Source organism: Pseudopodoces humilis, chromosome 16, assembly GCF_049639895.1.
Source record: "Pseudopodoces humilis isolate 2021_Gansu_Grassland_sample_001 chromosome 16, ASM4963989v1, whole genome shotgun sequence".
In the NCBI taxonomy this organism is placed as follows: Eukaryota; Metazoa; Chordata; class Aves; order Passeriformes; family Paridae; genus Pseudopodoces; species Pseudopodoces humilis.
Window position 1 is genome coordinate 1440984 of NC_142215.1, and position 22412 is coordinate 1463395.

General features: G+C 49.2%; 1 protein-coding gene across 1 annotated transcript in view; it reads right to left on the minus strand.

The window, feature by feature from the left end:
* Positions 1 to 733: 733 nt before the first annotated feature.
* The window catches only part of SMAD3 (SMAD family member 3), a 66882-nt gene continuing 45203 nt past the window's right edge, over positions 734 to 22412 (minus strand). Inside the window, exons 2-9 of the mRNA XM_005521651.3 lie at positions 19812 to 20005; positions 18556 to 18690; positions 17812 to 17886; positions 17004 to 17054; positions 11526 to 11738; positions 9643 to 9780; positions 7335 to 7479; positions 734 to 5024 (exon numbers count right to left, since the gene is read on the minus strand). Coding sequence (XP_005521708.1) covers positions 4901 to 5024; positions 7335 to 7479; positions 9643 to 9780; positions 11526 to 11738; positions 17004 to 17054; positions 17812 to 17886; positions 18556 to 18690; positions 19812 to 20005 — 1075 coding nt within the window. The 3' untranslated portion in view covers positions 734 to 4900. The remainder of the gene's footprint in view (positions 5025 to 7334; positions 7480 to 9642; positions 9781 to 11525; positions 11739 to 17003; positions 17055 to 17811; positions 17887 to 18555; positions 18691 to 19811; positions 20006 to 22412) is intronic.

Sequence of the window (22412 nt, forward strand, 5' to 3'; positions counted from 1 at the left end):
GTCACTGTCCCCCGGGATGGCACCTGCCCTGCCCACCCTCACCCATGGGCTGTTGGAACTCTGCCCCTCCGCAGTGACAGCCAGAATTCCAGGGGGTTCATCAGGAAAACTTCCACCAGGAACGCAGCACAGCCATGGCACGGCCCTCCAGGGAGGGAGGGGGGAAGGTGGAGTCTCTGTTCCTTAAGGTTTTTCTCCAGGATTTGCTGGCTGGACTCGTGTCTGCAGCACGGAACTGCAGCTCCTCCATGGAAACACGGCAGGAATTCAGGGTCTGCTCCTGACAGGACACTGCAGGCGGAGCGCTGAATGCTCCTCTGCAGCTCCCCTGAGCTGGGAACAGCGCCCCAGCTCCAGCCCTAGGGAGGAATTCCAGGGGCAGTTTGAACACGTGAACGCTCAGCTGTGTCTGACTTCTCCAGCAATTGCACAGTAAATCCTCGGAGCTCAGAACTCCACTTCTGCTCACCCTTCAGTCCCATTAAAAGAACTAAATGCAATTTTTAAATTATTTTTTATATATTTGGCTTTAAATTCTTGAACAAAACTGTCCCAGCTGTAAAAAGAACGAGGGTCTTACCTGTCACTGAGCTCTTGTGCGTTTTCCTGGGAACGACCTTCTCTGCACAAACCTAAAGAGCTGCTGTGTCCCAATTACCATCATGGCAACACCCAAATTGTCAATCCGTGCCCTTAAATCCATTCCTCCAACAGCCTGATTAGCTCACGAGCCTCAGTTTTCAAATCAAAGTTTATTAAAATGTCAAAATCAGACCTTACAGTTCCACATGGAAAGGGGAGGGCGTACATGGGACAGTTGGAGTAACGAACGCAGGAACGCTGCAGGGAAAGCAGGAGGGGGCACAGCAGGGCACGGACCAGCAGGGAGGAACTCACAGCTCCCACAGCTCCTGGGGATCCCTGCAGGGCCAGGGCTGCACAGACACCCCGGGGCTGCAGCCAGCAGGAGAGGAACCTGGAGGGGGCACAGGGGGAACCAAGCAGCTCTGGAGCGGGACAAGATGAGCCAAGCAGCTCCAGCAGGGGCACGAGATGAGCCAAGCAGCTGTGGAGGAACAGGGTTTGGTTTTTAAAGCCTCATCAAAGCCCCAGGAGCACAAAGGGCTTGTCTGGGACCCTGACTCGGTGCAGAGGCAGCACCGCGGCTCCCAAGGGCTCGGGGCACTTTGTGCTCAGCTCTGTTCTCACATCATCAACTCCTCATTTCCAGCAATCGTCAGCAAGGAGCAGATGGAGTATTTAATACTCTGAGTCCTTAATTGCCCCTTCTGCTAAAAATTAAATATTGGATTCATCTGAATATTTGAGAAAGACACATAAATACAAAAGCAGATACACAGTAAAAAACATTGAGCTTCTCAACCACACTGGTCAGGCCACCACTAGAGAAGAGAGGGCCTGGTTCTCATCCCAGCTCAGCACAGCCATGAAATTCCATCCTCCTGCCTCACCAGTACCTCAGAGACCCAGGAGAGCTCCTGGATGCTGTGGGATGTGGCTGAAATCCTTCACTGGGCTGGGTTCTTCCTGCTTTTCCAGTCAGGAAGCAGCTCAAGGCACAGGTGTCACCACTTGCTGCCTGAGCTGAGTCCAGAACATCCTTCACCCTGCAGGGTTCAACTACGCTGATCCAATGGGGAGGAAGCTGTGAGTAACTCAGGGGCTCCCTCAGCCTTGTCCTGGCACACAGGGGCAGCCAGAGCTCCTGGGAAACGCCTTATGAAGGGATTTCTCCATCTTTGTGCATATGCACACTGATTGCTGGAGATTAATTCAAATGGACAGCACTGGATTACTCCTAAAACAAGCTTAACACAAAATACAACCTGCAATTCAATACATGAACAATAAACAGATCACCACAGCCTGGAAAGCACTGGGTGCAGCCACACCAAAGAGTCAAAGGTCCTGCTGCTGACTCTGGAGGAACAAAAATGGGTGAAATCCTGTGAAACGAGCCCAGCCTGCCATGAAATGAGAGGATATTCCAGCCTGGAGCTGCAATCTGCTCCCATCCCTTTGAGCTCCACACCAAAGCTGCTTTAATCAGGTTCTAGGAGAAATCAAACAAAGCCTCCCGTGCCCTCAGGGCCCTGCTGCCTCCAGAAATCCCAGCCCAACCCCTGCTCCCTGTCCTTGGAGGCCACAGGAACAGGAATTCACTTCCATCTGCAGCCCCTGCAGCTGTGACCATTCAGGGCAGCGTGGACACAACTCCTGGGCTCACCCCAGCCCAGCCTCATCCCCTCCCCGGGCCAGGGCCCAGCACTCTTCTGTCACTCCAGAACACCAAGAGCTTTTAGAAATCAGGGAGCAGCAAACAAAGGGGAGAGAGGAAATTAATGCTGCAGTGGAGATAATCTCCCCTCGAGCTCACTGCACTGCTGGGCCAGCTCACATTTCCCACTGAAAGTCATTTTACTTAAGGGATGATGAGGGGAGAATAACCAAAGTTTTTATGCATCATCTGAATCCTGGGTTTCAAAAGGCCTCAATTAATAATGGTCAGCAATTAATTATCCTTTAGCAAGGAGCTGCAGCTCTGGTTCCCGGTGGAAGTCCAGGTTGGCTGAGGAGGTGACTCTGTGTGCAGATTTCATATTAAAGCTGGGATTTATTCCCACTCGTGGCCTCTGGATCAGGCTGGGCTCCTGCTCACAGCATCACCTGTAATCCCTGCCCCTGGAATTGCAGAGGACATTTCTGTGCTTAATGCAGGAGGCACCGGAGTCCAACTTCCTCTGTTATTATGAGGACAACAACAACAACAACATTTGTCACCAAAATAAGACACTCATGGAGGAAACCTGGGGTCATTTTACAGAGCAGATCTTTTCCTCTCTCATTTAAACAACCAAAAGTCAAATATTTCTACAAAATTCAGGATAATTTTTTCTTTGCAGCTATGACAGAAACCTGCATCTGAACCAATCCATGGTGACAACAGACCTGCTTTGTAAATGGCCCAAAAAAATCCTATTTTATACAGACCCCTTCTTGCCCCAGTCTGTGCAGTCAGAGGCGTAACTCAGATCAGACACATTGTAAAATTTAACAAATCAAACACCCTAAAAGCCTCCAGTGCTGCTTGTGCTGCACAGAACATCTCCAGTCCAGACCCAGCCAGAGGATATTCCAAAGTCCTGTGTCACCAGAGCACGTCCACCACTGAGAGTCATTTAAGTATTTACATTTCAAATGTTTAAACAAGAGAATTCCTCATTTCTGGAAGGAAACTCCCCGAACCATCCCTTCATCTGCATTTCAAGCAGCAGCAGTGGCCTCTGGGATCTGTTCTGCTGGCATCTGGTCCCCTCAGCTCCGGGAGTGGTGGGGTTTGGCAAACCACGAGAGGCTGGCAGAGGTCTCAGAGGAACGAGCAGGTGGAAAAGGAGGTGCCTGGAAATTCCTGGAGGGTCTTTGATCCAATCAGTTCCCCCGGTGGATCAGGGCACTCCCACTGAAGTTTACAGGACTAAAGCTTTATCAAAACCATCCTCAAGTCCATCCCAGTCAGTCCTTCCCACAGCCACATCCAGCTTGTTTGTCTTTCATAGATAACAAAAACAAGAAAAAAAAAGATTTCCATAGGAAACTGATTATCACTTTCTCCCCTCCCCCTCTAATATTTTGGCACAAATGCATAAGATATTCACTGCAGATATAAAGAAACAGATAATTGGACAGCACTGACAAAGTTATGAGACTTATTTGGCAAATGTGAACCATAAAAACAAGTGCTAAGGGTTTTTTTTCCAGTTGTGGAAGTTGTTTGCCACGACAGTTGCTGCAGGGATAAAAAATATTAAACAGTCTGGAGCATGTATGTTTAAAATGAACATTTTATAATACAAGTAAATACACACTCTCCCAATTTCTCCAGGCAAAAACACATCTTAGAGCATTTTCATCAGCTGGAACAAGTTTCTCACAGAGGGCTGGTTGTGTCTGAGATGTCCTGGCTGCTGCATGTGACAGCACGGGATCCTCCCTCCTCCAGGGGTGCTCCACGCTGGCAGCCAGGCCTGGACATTCCATCCCTGCTCCCCCCCCTGGACACCCCTGGGGCTTCGGGAGATGCAGGGAACACAGCCCAGCCCTGCTGCAGTTCATGCAGACAGGCTGCAGAGAGCAGAGCTTGGGCTGCTCCAGCCAGGGCTCCCCATGAGACAATTGCCCCTCTGGGAGCAGCAACACCAGGAGGAGCCTCAAACTGGGCCTTTTGCTCCATGTGAATCCAGGCTGATCCATGAGGGCACCAGGAAAGGCCTCCTTGCTGCAAGTCCAGTGTGGAAATTCCTTCCTCTTTGGAACCCTCCTGGGGGAATTCTTCTGGGTGTTTGAAATGCCCCCTTCCCCCTGCTGCTGCTGCTCCGGTGTGGATCAGGTGGGTGCTGAAGGAATGCACGAGCAGGAGCCATCCCGCAGTCCCACGGGCTCTGGTGTTCCCATCCTGGAGTTCCACGAGCTCTGCTGTTCCCGGGATGCTGCGGGAGCCTGGAGTTGTGTGAGGGAAGAGGAAGTTTCCTTGGAGCTGGGACGGCTCCTGTGTGCTCACACAGCCCCAGAGCCAGGCAGGCACTGCCTGCTCTCCACTGAAACAACTTCTCCAGCTCCTTATCCTCACAACTCCAGCTCCAAATTCCAACTGCAGCGGCCCCGAAGCATCCCGACCAAAGTGCCGACATTTTCAGTGGAAGTGGCTTAAATGGGTATTTAAAAACAACAACAAAACAAAGAAAACCCACTTCTTTTTTTGTTTCTGAAGCAGATTTTTTTTCTCATCGCTTGAGTAACTGGGGAGTTGTTTACTATGCCTTTGCTAAGGGTTTTCCCGAGTCTTTGCTCCCCCCTGGGAGGGCCCCCTGGAGGAGTTTCCTTAGGAGACGCTGGAGCAGCGGATGCTGGGGGAGCCCATCTGTGTGAGGACCTTGTCCAGCCACTGCAAGGGGCCGTTGAGGTGCAGCTCGATCCAGCAGGGAGTGCTGGTCACAGTCTGCCTCCTGCCAGGGGGAGAGAGCACACAACACCAATGTGACCCACACAACTCCACAAATGTAAAGGTTTCCCAGCTCCTGAGAATTCCTCCCTGCTCACACAACCATCCTGGCCAAAGGAATGTCTCTCCTCTGGAACAGCCTCTGGCCTGCGCTGCTAATTTCTTTTAAAAACCCACCTTTGTCCCTTCATATTTGTTACAAACCCACAGGAGCAACTTGCTATTTACTGCTCAGATTCCTGGGAACAGGCAGCTGATTCCCTGAAGGGAAAGGAAGGTGTTGATCTAAGCAAAATCCATTTTGCTTTGCAGACCTTTCCTAGTTAGACAGCAAGGTCTGTGTTCACCATTTATGTTCAGTTTTCCTATGCACGAGACAAGGATATTCACTTTTTATTGTACCCTTGGGTTTTAGTAAAACATGGAAAAGCTGGGAAGAGCTCACCCCAAGCCCTTTGGACACAGAGATGGGGAGGAAAAGAAGGAAGGGGAGACCAAGACATGGAGCCAAGGGCTCTCCCTCCTCTGCTGAAGCATGGCTGAGGTCTTGTTCCAGGCAGGGACAGCTGCTGTGGAGGAGGGAGATTACAGAGCAGGAGAAACAGCCTTGCTTTACACCCCAATTTCCCACAGAAGCTGTCCTTGGAATCTGTGGGACCCAGGGACAAACCAGGGGTGAAAAGAAAACCCTGTGCCTGCAGGGCTGCCCTGAGCTCCCACCACCATCCCTGTCCCTCTCCATCACAGGCTGCTCATGGAACTGGCTGCTCCCCCTTCCCTGCACCAACTCCCTGGCACAGAGGAGCACTAAACACCCCCCATCCAGACTGCCCAAGGGTGAACCAGGGATCAGGGAACGGCACTCTGGATGCTCCCACAGGAACATCTCCATCTCTGAATCAGATGGAGAGCTGTGTGGCAAGGAGAGGCAGGATGGGGAGAGCAGCTCCAGTGTGAGCACAGGCTTTCCGTGCTCCGGAGCCCCACGGGGATCCCTGACTTTCCGTAAGTCACGCTCGTCTGGAGCTCATTAGGGCCTGGCTGGGAGCCAGCCCTGAGCTGCTCTGGCCCGAGCTCAGGACGATTTCAAAACAAAATGGACTCCAAACATCTGGAGAAATGAAGAAAGTGGCAGAGCAACGTGCAGGGCCCGGGCTCCAGCTGATCCTGAGGCATCTCCCCCTCCTGCACAGCCGCGGGAGCAGCCCTGGAATGGCAGCGACCCCACGGAGCTTCGAGTAAGGCCACAGCTTCAAAGGGGGCAGAGTCAAATATTTCCACATCACTCTGGGCTTAAATCCTCACCAGCTTTCCCTCTCAGAAAACAACACCCACTTTCCACTGAATTTCATTTCCCCTGCTTGTACCATCCATCCCTGATTGCTCTCCCTCGGATTGCGCTCACCAGTGGGGTGACAGCAAAGCTGTGGAATACTCTGTTCCCACAGCATCTCCAGTGTCCCTGTGGGGTCAGAGTAACCACATCACCCACCCCACACACCAGACCTCCTGCATCTCCCTTTTAACCTCAGTTTCACTGGGAAAAACAGTGATCCTCCTGCTCCTACCTTCTCCCACTTGCCCTATGGCAAACCCTAAGGAAAGGATCAGGAAATTTAACTATCAATTTAACTATAATATTTAACTAATTTTGCAGCAACTCTCACTGTTTTTCCAAACAGATTTTTTTTCAAGCCAATCTACTTTTATTTTAACCCCATTAGTCCCTGATGAAAGAAGCATTAAATCCAACCCATGGGAAGCACTGACACTACTTCCACAAGAGCACAGAGGGACAGGACACAGGGAATTCCCCACTGACAGAGGACAGGGTTAAATGGGATATGGGGAAGGAATTCCTGCGAGGGTGGAGAATCTGGCAAAGGGTACCCAGAGAAGCTGTGGCTGCCCCTGGATCCCTGGAAGTGTCCAAGGCCAGGCTGGAACAACCTGGGACAGTGGAAGTGTCCCTGTCCATAGCAGGGGTAGCTTTAAGGTCCTTTCCAACCTAAACCATTCCAGGATTCTATAATCCTATCTTGACAGAAGTGCAGTCTTAAGGCACTCAAACTAACCAACACACATCTAATTTCAAGGAAAAAACATATATTTCCTACCAGGACCACATGGATTTATCTGTGTGCTCCAGGTAAAGCTCTTAGCTCCTTCCAGGTGTACCCCACAAAAACCAACCCATTCCCGAGAGCCACAGCCCCCCGTGCTCCTGCCCAGACTGGGGGGGCTGAAGGGGAGTGACAGCTCTGTCCCAGCTGGAGCTGAGGGCTGCAGGGGCAGAGCCCTGCTGGATGCCCACCTGTACTCGGCGCCCCAGCCCTTGACGAAGCTCATGCGGATGGTGCACATGCGGGTCAGCTGGTACACGGCCTCGAAGCCCTGGTTCACCGACTGCGCCAGCAGGGCAGCGAACTCCTGGTTGTTAAAAATCTTCAGGTTACAGCCTGGGGGAAAGGACACAGCAAGGACAAGGCATTGGCTTGGTGGGGTTGAGAATTCTGGCTTTTTCAGAGGAACTCCAGGCTGTTTTCCCATGTCCTCAGAGCCCTGAGACAGGAACTGAGGCTGCCACATTTTCACAGGAAGAAGGAAAAGGAGAGAATTCTGAATGCTGGAGCCCACCATCAGATTGTGACTGGAGAGACTTTGGGATCCTCCTATGGAACCTCCTTCTCTGTCCTGGACACAATTTCCTTCCTATTGTAATTTAAAGCCTGACTGTGACTGAACACTCAGCAGTAGAGATCCCTGCAGGGCCTGGAGGGGAGGAATGCACAGGCTAAACCCAGGAGCTCCCTGGTGCAGGACTGACACGGAGTCTGTCACAGAACGGGCAAGTTGTGAACTGAAACCACTCTGACACAGCTCTGAGGGTTAAAGAGGCTGCCAGGGCTGGTGGCAGGGCTGCTCCTGCTAAAATCCTCTCTCCAGTTTCACTGTCACGTGCCAAACACTTCCCTTTTAGAACTGAAGTTTTTCTCCTGATGTTTAGCCCCAGCTAAACAACTGAGAACAACTTATTCAACTATTCTTAGGGGAAAAAGGTGAAATATAATAACATCCTTCATAGTTTAGATAAATAAATTATGCCCCACTCTTATAAAAAGTGTTTCTTGGTTTGCTTTCTCCCAGATAACCATAAACAAGTTAAAACTCTGAAACCAGGCACTCAGCTAAGACTCATTTGGGATTAAACACGGGCCAAGGCTGAAAAACAACATTTGGAGTGGGATGAATTGTGTTTTGCTAAAAATCACTTGTGAGCCTCCTCTCCTGGGCTCATCTGGTGCGGAGCAAAGGGTGACCACAGCAGCTGCAGGAAACACTGCCCACTTCTGAAACCAGGGAAAAGCCCAGGGGCTGCAGGCTCAGGGAGTTTGAAGGGTGAAAGTGTCAGGGCCAGACTGAGCTCAGAGAAGGACGAATAAACTCCAGGAGGATCCCAGCGCTGGATCCCAGCCCCCAGGAACGCCTGGGAAGAGGTCTCTCCATGGGGAAGTGTGGGAATGACTCAATCCTGTCTACAAAGCAATGAAGAAACTGCTTCAAGGCCAGCAAAGATTTGAAGAAGAGGCAGCAAAAGGCTGTGGCAAAAGTGGGGAGAGCTGGCATCCAAAAACTGCGCCTGAGCTGGGTCCCTAGCGGAAATGTGGGCTTTTCATGTCTGCAGATGCTGACTCCAGCCAGGGTGGACTCCTGTGATGTGGTAGAGAATTAAGTCATAATTTGCAGCACTGGCAGCTGCATCTGAGAAAGAAAAGCCATTAAGATGGGCCAGAGCTTGGAGCGTATGGATCTCCTCTCAAAAGAAAAGAATTCAAATATTTTTAAACGAAGAAGTTCAGTTTTTAAATATATACAGGCTTTTAACTGTAAAAAAGTCAGCTTGTGTAAGCTGAGCTAAATAACCAAATTCCATTTCAAACAGTATCTCCTCTCTTACCAGTTTTTTGCATTTATACAACCAAAAAGCCTTTTCTTCCCAGATAGGTGAAATAAATTAACTTGTAATCTTTCAGCAAAAACTTCAGACTGTAACCAGAACAACGAGCCGTCTGCAAATGCAATTTCTTTAGAACAAACTAATTCACACAGAGGAGGGAGAGAGACCAGAAAAAAGGGAACAATTTACATCTATGATGGGTGAATCTAAATTAAGAAAAATTTCTTACCATTACTTAGAGGCACAAACTAAATTATCAATGTGTCTATGAGATAATTATAATACAACAATGGACTGATAAAACACTGAAGGAACACGTGGCAGATTTTACTCTAGATTCTGTTCTGTTGGACGAACATAGTGCAACTATTGAAGCAGCTTCCTTCAGCAGCACCTCCATCCCTTAGGCTATAAAAATGCCCTGCTGCAATTGTCAAGCAGCTTCTAAAAGAGTAAAATAGATTTTCCAGGGAATTTGTGGACTCCCCACCCCTGGAAGCGCTGCAGGCCGGGCTGGACGGGGCTTGCAGCAGCACGGGAAGGTGCAGCAGGGGACGTTCCCACCCAAGCCGGTGTATGATTTACGGAAGGCTGGATGCTCACAGCCATCCCCACAGGTCCGAGGAGCAGAGCTGTCCCGGCAGGTGCCACATGTCCCCCTTACCTGGCGGGATCTTGCAGACCGTGGCCGGGTGCCAGCCGTAGCGCTGGTTGCAGTTCGGGGACTGCACGAAGATGGCGCTGTCGCTGAGGCACTCGGCGAACACCTCCCCGCCGATGTAGTACAGCCTGACGCCGCGGCCTGCGAACACAGCCTGCGGTCAGAGGGGAAACACCGGGAAAAGCACCGGGGAAAACTGACCCCGGCGCTGAGAGAGCTCCATGAGGAGGGAGAAGCTGCCCCAGGGGCTGAGAGAACTCCCTCAGGGGGGAAAATACCGGGGAAAACTGACCCCGGGGCTGGGAGAGCTCTATGAGGAGGGAGAAACTGAGCCTGGGGCTGGGAGAGCTCTGTGAGGGGGAAAAACTGACCCCAGGGCTGGGAGAGCTCCCTCAGGGGGAAAACACCAGGGAAAACTGCCCCAGGGGCTGTGAGAATTCCCTCAGGGGGGAAAAAACTGCCCCAGGGGCTGGGAGAGCTCCTTGAGAGGGGGAAAAAACTGCCCCAAGGTGCTGGGAGAGCTCCTTGAGAGGGGGAAAAAACTGCCCCAGGGGCTGGGAGAGCTCCTTGAGAGGGGGAAAGAACTGCCCCAGGGGCTGGGAGAGCTCCTTGAGAGGGGGAAAGAACTGCCCCAGGGTGCTGGGAGAGCTCCTTGAGAGGGGGAAAGAACTGCCCCAGGGGCTGGGAGAGCTCCCTCAAGCGAAGCAGTGGGGGGAAGATCCGTGGATATCTGCCCCCAGGGCTGGGATAGCTCCCTCAGCCAGCTCTAAACCAGCAGCTCAGCTCCCAGTGATGGAAATTCTGTCCCACTGGACATTCCAATAAACTGCTCCGTGGGCCAGGTGAGCTGAGGGAGGCAGGAGCACCAATTCCAGCTAGAATTGTTCCTCCAGCCCCAGCCAGGTCTCTCCAAACTCACACACACACTGATACTTTCCATATGAATGTTCTATCAGTTAACACATGAAGATCATAATTTCTTTTGAAAGTCATCCCAGCTGGACACAACTGTTTGGGAATTTACTCAATGAAAAATCCCAAAGCACTTCCAAATCCTTGCCTTTTGCTGGAGATGACTTTGTGTACAAGGACACATGAATTGCCCATAGGTGTTTACACAAATCGTTAAAATCTCAGTTAATAAAGGAACAAAGTTGAATACATTTTGTTCCTCAAAATAAACATTTGCTGTGGTCTCACATTCCTGTTTGAAAGTGCTGTTTTCATCCTTCCACAGAGCAGAAGGAGTCTGTTGCATTTAAAATCTGATTTCTGAATCTTGGGTTTTGGGGATTGGAGTATAATGATCTTCAAAACAAGTAAGGAAAGATCCTCCTGTGCAAGAGGGAGGATTCTCCTATTGCTCAGGAAAGGGGAGCAAAATTAGGACAAAAATCAGGTTCATTTTCAATAGGAGTCAGCAGAAAACAGCAATTTACTTTTAGCAAAATTGCAGAAATTTGGGATGTTCCACTTAATGCAAGTTTCACTGAAAACAAATTGGCTGGGACCTTGCAGGAAAAGTGGAAATTAAGATGAAAATCAAGTAACTCAGTTTCAACTTAAAAAGGGTCAGTCAGAAAATAAAAGTGCAGGGAGGGGGGGAAAGGAATGCACAAAATTATCCCTGACATCCCTCCAGACAGAGTGTGTGAAATGGTTTAAATTCTATGACATGCAGCAATTTCAGCGTTCCTCGGTGCATTTTTGTATTACTATGTGCAAAAACACAAATTAATGTTTGTTAATTTGTTCCAGCAGGGAGATCAGCCTGCTGGAATCCAGGGATATTCCCACACAGGGCTCTAAACCTGCTGGTTTTGGGGTTTTTTTGAGGTTTTTGAGGTTTTTGTGGGCTCTGCCCTTCCCCACGGAGCAGGAGTTACCGATGTGCCGCCTCGTGAGCTCCACGGCCGCGTTCCTGTTGACGTTGGACAGCAAACCCAGGCAGAAACGCTCCGAGTTGGAGGGGTCAGTGAAGCCATCCACGGTCATGGAGGGCTGCGAGGCGTGGAAAGTCTCTCCCACCCTCTGGTTGAGCTCGTAGTAGGATATGGAGCACCAGAAGGCCGGCTCGCAGTAGGTCACGGGCTGCAGGTCTGCACCAAATCAGCAAGGGAAAAGGGGATGAGAAAAAAACAAACCCCAACTGGTTTGGGATATTGTTCTGCTTCATTCCTCAGGCTCACTTCAACCAAAGTTTCATTTGAATGGACTGCAGCAAGGAGGTGACATCACCCCTGGAGCTTCTGGCATGTGGAGCAATCACAAATAGTCAAAGGCATTACTCATTAAGTGGGGTGTCACTGAGCGGCCTCACACTTGGGGGAAATTAAATAAATAAACTCAGCTTTACTATGAAATGTGAGATCACTTTTAGGTAACCAATTCCTTAAAGAGACAAAGAAAAAGAAGGAGCAGAAAATGTTGGAAAGAATAAAGCACAACCTGCTGTGGATAGCACAGGTGTGCTGCACCCTAAATCTGTGCACTTCCAACCAGTAAATGCAACTTTCCTTGTCACTCACCCTGCTGTGACCTCTCTGGCACTGGTGAAACCAGTGGAGTCTGAAATATGCCCCAAACTGCCTTAAACACTGGCATCAAATTTAAAACCTTTTTTCCCAGTGCACTGGATCTCAAACCACTGCAGGAAAATCCATTTTTCCAACAGGTGAAGGCTCAGCTCTTCCCCTGGGGTCCTGGTCTGCCTCGTGGACCAAAGCCAAGGGGCTGGAGCTGAGGAGCAGAGGGAGCTGAGGCAGCCTCAGGAAGGCAGGATGGGCACTCAAACAGCACTGAATGATTTCACTGCTCCCACTGAAGCTGAGGAGACTTCAGCAGAGCTCAAGTCAAATTTCCTGGAAATGCAGCACAAGGAGGTGCCCAGCCCTGCTGAGAGCCAAGCTGAGCAGGGGATGTGCAAAGCAGACCCAGCCAATTCCTAAGTGCTGTTCCCCACATCCAGTGCAGGAGAAGAATTCCCTCCAGCCCCAGTTTATCACTTCATCCCCATTCAAATGGTGCTTAAAGACAGAACAGAAGAGCTCCCATCTGGCCGAGGAGTTAAGATCAAGCAGCAAAACCCAGCTTTTTCCATAGGTTTTCCCATCTGCTGCTCCTGCAGGGCTTAGGAGAATGTGGGGCTTAAGAGATCAACTCCAAAAAAATCCAAGACAGGTTTTTACCACCCCAGCCTCCTCACACTGACCAGGGTCTCTGCAGGGCTTTGGGAGTCTTTTCTCCTGTTACTCCGTAACCTTCAGGCACAGGTTGGAGCAGCTAAAAGACACACTGGCTTCCTCTCCACTGCTGGAAGAGTTCCCAAAGTAGCCAATAATTAGGAAAATCACTTTGGTTTCTGCTTTGTTACAAGCTTTGCTGACAGCAAATAAGGAATTGAATAAAAGTGCGTCTGGGGAATTCTGTAATCCTTAGCAGGCTTCAAAATCCATGAAATTTGGAGCTTACACCCATTCCCAGCTTCTTTTACCTGCCACTTCCTCACATTTTAATTTTACAGCTCAAAGCAAGCCCCTCTCTTGATATAAACAGATTATTTCACACATCCAGGAGTGACACAAGTTTACTGTCCCTGCCTTTTTCTCCTGCATGGCACATTTGGTTTTCCCACTGGAAATGGCCACACCAGGCAAGTTTTTCCAGCTCATTTCAGCCCCAGCAGCTGTGGCCAGCTCAGGACTGCTCTGGGCTCTGTGGCCCCAGTGCAGTTTGGAGAGAGGCCCAGCAAACACCAGCTCTGCCCAGAGCCTCCCAAGGTGAGTCCACCCACCAAAGAAAACAGATCAGTTACACATGACTGGGCTCTTACTCCACAGCAAGTGCTTTTCTAATCAAAAGGCTGCTCAGCTCCAGAAAAACCAACTTGTGTTGATCCTTAAGTAATATCCTCAGGATCGTGCTATTCAAGTTATAAAAACACTGAAACCTGTCCAAGGTTTTGTGGTCCTTTCCTTCAGAAACCATCTCCACCTGGTTGGGGCTCAAGGGAATTGTGGATTCCTCACTGAAAGATGTACAGAAATTTTACTTCTGGCTTATCTGCAGCTTGAGGAAAGACATAAACCAACAAATCCTGGTTTGAGGAAAAGCTTGTCTCTAAAAACTGCAACCAAGTTTTTAATGATGCTGCTTTCTCCTGTGATTTGTAGTTTTAAACTTCAGCTTAAGCTGCTGTGGGATGGGCAAGTTCCCTTTTGTGTTAGAGCTGTCCTAAATATTCATTTTCAATTTATGGCTTCAGTGTTCAGGGAAAAGGAAGAGAATGCAGCTCTGCTAAAGCCAAAGAACCCTGTGGGGGTACACAATCAATGAAACAGGATACATGAAACCCAGGCAAATTCTGCCTGAATCATCTCTGCACAATTTCAGCCTTGACTCAGAAACAGCTTTGTTGTCAGAAGTGTCCCCTGGGCCCTGGGATGGTCCCAGTCCTGCATCCTCCCTGCCAGATGAAAGTCCTGGGAAAAATCTGCTGCCTGCTCTGCTCCCCCCCTCTGAGCACAAGGGAAGTTGTTACCCTCATTTCAGGGAATGTGTTTGATCACCATGTGGCTCAGAACTCACTGAGAGATGCTTCCAACTGTACCAATCCCAGCTCCCTCCCTTGGAAACGAGGAGATGCAGAGAGGTGAGTGCTCCCAGGGAAGGGCTGGCTGTGCTCTGGGGCAAGGGGACAGAGGGACCTGGATGTGACCGTGGCCATGTGCTCATTCCTCTGACAGCTGCTGCGTCAAGTCCTTCTGTGGAGCAATCCCTGACAATGGATTTCCTGCGCTCCAAGGGACGGCCCCCTCGGAACAACAATGTGTGTGTGACCACAGGGCTGCTCCTCAGCCAGCCTGAACTCCCTGACTTCATTCCCAATGGCCACAGAATGCTGGCAACTCTCCTTTCATTTTGTTTTTAGTATTTCCCTCAGTTCGTGTTTCAGCAACAGGGAAGAGATCCTTGGGTATCTGTGACTTCCACTTAAAGCTTATGTTTGACAACTGAAAACTCGACAACTGTAATTTGGAACCAAAACTCAAACACTTCCAACTCCAACACACAAACTGAAAGGAGAATGGGGAAAAAAAATCCCAGTATGTTACCTTGTAATGCTTTTATGCTTGGGAATGAGAAGAAGAAATTCCCTGAGCTCCTTCCATCCCACATTTCTGCCTGACATGGAAAACCTGCCCTGCTCCTCGAGGTAACCCTGGTGTCACACTTGCTTTGCTCTGTGCTGCTTTATTGCCTCTGGAACTCCCTGGAATATGGCCATGGGATTTAAGTCCAAAGTTCAGTTTACACAACATGAACTGTCTTAAAAGCTTCAGGTAGTTCTGCTCAAACAAACACAGCAATCCTGGGATATCGTTTTCTTCACGGCAAAGCTGGAAATGCCCTCCCTCTGCTCGAGAGCTGAGAAACTCCCTCCTCACACACACTGCTGTGGGGTTTGGATTTCTGTTTTATCTTCTCCCCAAATACACAGAGAAAGCCTCATTAGACTCCTGCAGAGCAAAGTCCAGCCCTAGACAGTGGAGTTCTGCTGAAAGTCATCCCAACACCAACAGCTCCAAGAGGAGAGGACAGAGAGCCCCCCCTTCCTGGTCTCTGAGCACCAGGCTGAAGGTGTGGTTTCCCTGAGAGCAGCTCCTTGCTGCAGATAAGACATTTACAACACTCATGTGATGACAGTTTTGCCCTTGGAAGCTTTTAAGCATGGCTCAGCTGCTCTTTCATTTATTATTTCGTAGCTTCCTCAAAGGCAAAAGTTTAAAATAAAATTAAAAGCAACAAGAAGTTCTTCATTTGTGGAAGCTCCTGCCTGAGAGCAATAAATATGGTTTGCAAGAATTTAAAGGTGTTTTTTAATGCTGGTAAATTAAACTGCTTCTCTGCTGTCTGCTCCTCAGACTACAAAGAGATTCCCTGTGCTTTACCAGCTTCACCTGCTCCTTTTTTTTTGTCCCCAGACAGCACCTGAGACATCTGATGTGTTAACAACCAGAGTCCCTGTTAAGGATATTGGGGGTCTGTTTCCTAGGAACTCCTTTCTGCCTTATGTAAGGCAGATACCACTTGCCAGGTTGAGTTTGTTACATGGAACTGGCTTTTTATTTTTAGGTTTGAAAAAAAAAAAGAAAAGGAAAAATTGCAAGAAAAATCTCATCATCTCCCAGGCAGCACACTGGGAAAAATGAAATAAAAATGTCTCAGTCATGCATTCTCTTCTTGAGCTGCAGCAGTTAAAGAAATAAAAGTTTTGTGTCACCATGGCAATATTAAAAAAAAATAAATCCTCTGTTCAACAGCCCCAAGATATCCTCAAGTCAGCCAATGACTGACAAATTTTGGAGCAGTGTCAAAGTCCTGTGTGCCAGGATTAAAAGCATATGTAAACTTTATGGCCATGGTTATTCCAGAGGAGTCTCAAGTGGGCTCTGTCTGCTGCCTTAATGAACAGTTGGGGAGCTGATCCTACAGCCAGGCAGAGCTGGGAGGGATTTTTATGGCAGAGCAATTCCAAACAGGGCAGGAGCTCAGAGTGATGGAGATCAAAATGAAAATAAAGGGTGGAACTTTAGAGATAACAGAGGTGCAGCAGAGAGAGCCACAAAAGCTCTCATGGTGTCTCAGGTTCAGCTGCTCTCCCTTCTCCTCAGGGTTCCCCTGCTTGGTGTCACAGGTGTGGAATGAGTCAGTGCCAGCCATGGTCTGACAGAGCCCTTGGGGCTGGAATGTGCTCCCTGTGCTCAGGATGGAGCTGGGGGGAAAAACTCCACATTGCAGAGGAACTTGAGTTTGGGCGAGGAAAAGCAGCCAGAACAATCCTCCCCTGCATTTGTGCTTTGTGCATCTCCCCCACCCACAAACACCTCTGGTGTTCCAGCAATGCCCATGACCACTCCATTCACAGCATTCCTGCACATTCCCCACTCATTTGGACTCTCCAAGCCCACACCTACCAATCTCCTCCACTTCTCTCTGCTCAGACCCTGCTCAGTCTCACAGAATCACAGAATTCCAAGATGGGTTGGATTAAAAGGGACCTTAAATCCCATCCAGTTCCATCTCCTGCCATGGCCAGGGACGCTTCCACTATCCCAGGCTGCTCCAACCTGGCTTTGGACACTTCCAGGGATCCAGGGACAGCCACAGCTTCTCTGGGAATTCCATCCCAGCCTCTCCTCACCCTCCCAGGGAACAATTCCCTGCTCCCATCCAATCCAAAGCTGGCCCCTGGCAGTTTAAAACCATTGGAGTATTGTAAGAAGTGCAAAACCTCAACAGCATCATTCAAATGTCACCCTCTTGACTGTGATTACACCCAGCTCCCAAGATCATGTGCTTACCCAGATTGTTGTGTGCTGGAGACATGGGGTTTGGTGATAAGTTTGGAGAACCTGAAAATCAAGATGGGATAATTATTGCTAAGGAATCTGCACCAGGAAAAAGCATTCACAGGATCTGCAGTGCTGCCCAGGCTTGTTGGAGGGACAACCCACTGCTCACTGCAGTCTCATTTTTGACACTGCAGCTTCTCTGATGTTTATTACTCCTTCAAATATCACCTTGCTGCCCCTTCACAGGGAACTCACTCAAGTTTAACCCTTTAATTTTCCAAGCTGAGCAGCACTTGGCTGTTTTAGTTTCAGGTATCATCCTGACAAACCCAGTTAGCTGGGCATTAAAAAGCTTGGGTGTACAATGCCAGACAAAATAAATTAAAACCAGAACACTTTAATATCCCCAATCCTGCTGGGTTTGGGACAATGGAGTATTGGATCAGGTTACACGGATCTGACCAAAAAGCTGTCAGAATTTTATCCCCACTCATGTAAATCTGCCACAAATTCTGGGCCTGTATTTTCAATATCTGCACTTGGATGTCATCCCATGGATGCAGACAGGTGGTGCAGCCCATTTTCACTTTCACACTGTTCCGAGCTCGTTTCTTTCTATTTTTTTTTCTATAATGAGGGAAATCCATGACATCTGAACATTAATATGGGCTATTTGAACAGAATACATGGATTATTTGAACATAAATTAGGTACCCTCATTCCAAACCTGGCTACTTCTTTTTGTGGTGATGAGAGAAAACCTGTTCAAGTTCCTTTGGGATACAGCCACTAAATTAAAACCCCAAAGGTGACTCACCTGCATCCATGCTGGGGTTCATCTGGTGGTCACTGGTTTCTCCATCCTCACTCAAATAGCCTGGAGGAGGGGTCTCTGGAGGCACAAAACCATCACACTGTCAGTGCAACTGTAAAGTCTGGATTTTAGGCACCAAAAACATTCACTTGTCATTCACAAGGAGCTCAAATTCTTTTTTATTACTTTTCTTTCTCAAGCTGCTGGAGGGAGGAGCCAGCACAGCCAGGGTGATATCCATATTTGTGAATAACACAGGAAGGGGAAAACAAAAAAATCCGGATTTTCAGTCCCATGAAACTTTAAGCCATGGAGGGAGTTTTCTGTCCACATATTTCTCCTCTCCTGGAGTGCAGCTGCATAACTTGTCCATGCAAATAAGGTGTAAATTGCTTGTTAAAGAGATACATAAATAGAAGAGCTCAATTCCATCAGAAATTTGGAGAGTTTTACACAAAATGGCTGAATTTCATTCAAATCTCAACCTGGTAAGGGAACATCCAGTTTAGATTTCACAATAAACCGAGGCTGTACCACTGAATGAAGAGGTGAGTTTCAAACCAACAAAACAAAGCCACAAACAGCCCTGCTGAGTGCCCACATTTACAATTTCCAGCTATTTCTACACTCTGTAGCTCCAGAAGAATGATGGAAAGGAAGATTCCCAGAAAGTCTGGGATTCCCAGTTAGGATTGCCAGTGTTCTCTGACCCTTCCCTCTGCTCCCTGTATGGAAGACACAAGGTACCTGGAATGTAGTTGCTCTGGGGCTCGATACCTGCAGGGAAGTTAGTGTTCTCTGGGATGGAGTGGCTGTAGTCATCCAGGGGTGGGAATTCGGCCGGAATCTCCGTGTGCCGCGGCACCAGCACCGGAGGCAGCACTGGGAAGGGAAGACAGGGAACAGCTTTAAAACAAAGTGAGAGTAAGAGCAGAAAACGAGGAGAAACCAGTTTGGAGTAAGAGTTTTAAATACACAGAATACAAAGGGGCTCGTTAAGGGACAGGATTTGGTGTTTGCCTCTGGAGTAACAGCAGCAGGTGAGGAGGCTGTTTATTCCCAGCTGGGAATAGGATAGAGCTGATCTGAGCACATCTGGTCTCTCTGCTCCCTTGCAGCTCTGCTTGAAACACCGTTTAAGAGACGGCGCACCCCATGATTCCCAAGGAATGAGTTTCCCATAGGATGGAGCAGGCAGGTGGGATTAGCATAAACATCCTGCCTGGCTCTGCAGATCTGTGCTGACATGCAGCAGAGGCTCCTGCAGCTCCAGATCAAAGTCTCTTCCCGAGGCAGGAGGAGACTCCAGAACAGGAAGTTGGGAGCTGTTCTTAGACCCAGCTCAAGAGTTAATCCTTAATTTAACCCCAGCAGTGAGGGAGGCACAGAACACTGCTATGGTTCCTTCTGTGAGTTATGTGCACACAAGGCCACACTGGGAACCTGGAACCTGCTCTCTGGGGTTTCATTGATTCCCAATGGCATTTTCCCTCTGAGTGCAGGTTCATAAAATATTCTACTCCATACAGGAAGGGATTACCACCAATAATAGACCCACTTTGGGAATGCCCTTGGAGATGCCTCCTGCTGCAGGAGAGGCTGAGGAGGGCAGGGATCTCCTGGGAACACCCTGGAGAGGCTGAGGAGGGCAGGGATCTCCTGGGAACATCCTAGAGAGGCTGAGGAGGGCAGGGATCTCCTGGGAACACCCTGGAGAGGCTGAGGAGGGCAGGGATCTCCCGGGAACACCCTGGAGAGGCTGAGGAGGGCAGGGATCTCCTGGGAACATCCTAGAGAGGCTGAGGAGGGCAGGGATCTCCTGGGAACACCCTGGAGAGGCTGAGGAGGGCAGGGATCTCCTGGGAACACCCTGGAGAGGCTGAGGAGGGCAGGGATCTCCTGGGAACACCCTGGAGAGGCTGAGGAGGGCAGGGATCTCCTGGGAACACCCTTGGAGATGCCTCCTGCTGCAGGAGAGGCTGAAGGCAGGGCTGTGGTGCTACCTGGGGTCTCCACTCTCTGGTAGTGGTAGGGGTTGACACAGACTTCGTCCTTCTTCATGTTGAAGGCGAACTCGCACATCTCCATGGCGCGCAGCTCGTGGTGGCTGTGCAGGTCGGGCCAGCGCCACAGGCGGCAGTAGATGACGTGGGGCAGCCCCTTCCTGTGGGACACCTGCAGCCGCCCATCCAGGGACCTGCAGAGGAGCACAGCGAGGGTTGGTGAGCCCGGAGTTAACACAGGGCCACGGGGGTGGTTCTATCCCAGCGCGGCCACCAACCCCCGGTGCTGCCAAGGCCGCTGGTGCCCGTCTTCAGGGCAAGGATTTACCTCCAAAAGCAGTAAAATCATGGAATCTCAGCCTGGTCTGAGTTGGGAGGGATCTTAAAATTCATCCAGTGCCACCCCCTGCCATGGCAGGGACACCTTCCACTATCCCAGGCTGCTCCAAGCCCTGTCCAACCTGGCCTTGGACACTTTCAGGGATCCAGGGGCAGCCACAGCTGCTCTGGGAATTCCATCCCAGCCCCTCCCCACTCTCACAAGGAACAATTCCTGCCCAATATCCCATATCAGCAATAACCCCACTCTCTTTAAGTCTGAATCCATTCCCCGTGTCCTGTGCCTCCACCCCTTCTCTCAAGTTCCTCTCCAGCTCTCCTGAAGCCCCTTTAGGCACTGGATGAAGCATCCACAACAAATAATATTTGTTTCATACCAGAGCTCTGCTCTGGATTTACTTTTGGATATCTGGATTTTTTAATTTTTTCTTTACTATTTTATGGTTGATTAGGAGGCAGAGACAAAAGCTATGGCCAGTAAGAACATGACAATTCAGTGATACTCCTTGAACACTGGCAGGTGTCCTTAACAAGCAGGGTTTGCACAGCTCTCAGCCATCTCTGCTGGCTTGGAAAGGTCTTACATCTTAAAATGTGTCTCAATAAACCTGGACTTTGAAAACACAGACAGATGAATTTTCATTGTGACAAAATCAATATAGATCCCTTTTACATAAATGTATCTACTATGTCTATATAAAGTTCAGGAACCTTACAAACAACCAAGACTTCCAGTTTCATTTTCCAAGTTGCAGATTAAAAGCAAATAAAAGAGTTTTTCCAGCACTGCTTATTTTTATTTTTACATCTACCCTGTGTCTCCTCCAGGTCGTTTTACACCCAATCCCACACTCCACCCCAGAAGAGCCTCTTCCTAGCACTAGGAAGCAGGACAAGAGTTTTAAACTCCTCTCCAGCAGAGGAAAAAGCTGGAGCAGGGTCTCCTCCATCCTGGATGAATGGGAGCTGCCCCCAGGCACTTCCTTTGAAGTCTAACCCTTCATTTCCCTTGCTTTTCCTAATGACCCAAATGAAACACTTCAGGGCTTTGGTGAAATTAAATATTTCTCTTTTTTAATTTGTCAAGGAGAGAGAAAAATAAAGAAAATTGAATTTTTACTCGGAATTATTTCCCCCTGGTTCTTTGTGTTGGCAGCTGAGTTAGAAAAACAAAGCAAACCCAAAGCAAAACACACAAACAATTATTCCAAAGAGGTTGGGCTCATCTTGGCTGCCCTAAGAGAGTTTTCCCAAAAGTTCCTCTGGGGCAGAGCTTGGTACCACACACACCTTTGCAAACACTGCTACAACAACAGGGAAGGCAAAACACAACTGATTCCAACAAACTGGGGAATATTCCCGAGGACAGTGCCAGTGGCTAGACCTGAGCTTCTGGGAAAGGTGGGAATTTTGGTGTTGATTTCACTGGAGCCAAGACTGGAGTGATGTGACCTCAAAAGAAACCAGGTTGGAAATTTTTTTTAAAAAATATGAGACAGGAATAAACCACGAGTGCTTCTCCATTCCCCTCATCTTTGCCTGCATTATCTTGCATCCAAGTGAGGAAAAAAGAGAAAAAAGAAGACTCAGAGAGAATATTCTGAGTGTCCCACAGGAGAAGCGTTATTCCTGCTCCCAGCCTGCAGCAGCACATGACATCGAGGATTTGGGTTGAGCAGCTGAGGTGGGGAATAAACACAAAATGTGTTTGACTTTGGGGTTATTTTCAAGGATGGGGCTCTCCCTACGTTCCCCTACAACAAACTTCCCAATCAGCTGGAGGGGAGAAGGCTCTTCCTGCCACATCCCAGGCTCTGCCCACAGCACAGAGATGGAATTCTCTTTTATCTGAAGAGACTTTTTACAATGACAGAGCCATCTGGTTTATTTTCAAACCCAGCATCCTCCCCCTCTCCCTCCATAAGAGATAAGGTAAAAGGAATATTTCCCCAAAGCCCTGGGGGTCTGTTGGGCTTTGCTGGTTGGGAATCTCTCCTCAGGCTCCTCACTGAGGGACCTGAGATAAAATCATCGTCCTTGGGAAGGTGGCTGAGGAACAGGGCAGCTCCACATCACCTGCTGTCCTCCCCAAACCTCCAGGAGCATCTTCCTCAGCCCTCAAGGAATGTTTTCTCCCACTGAACACTCCTGGTGTGGCACAGAGGGGACAGGAGATGAGAGGAGCCAACCCTACCCAGGGCAGTCACCCATGGTGACTCCAGCACGTGTCACACGAGCCATCCCATAATAAACACAACTTCT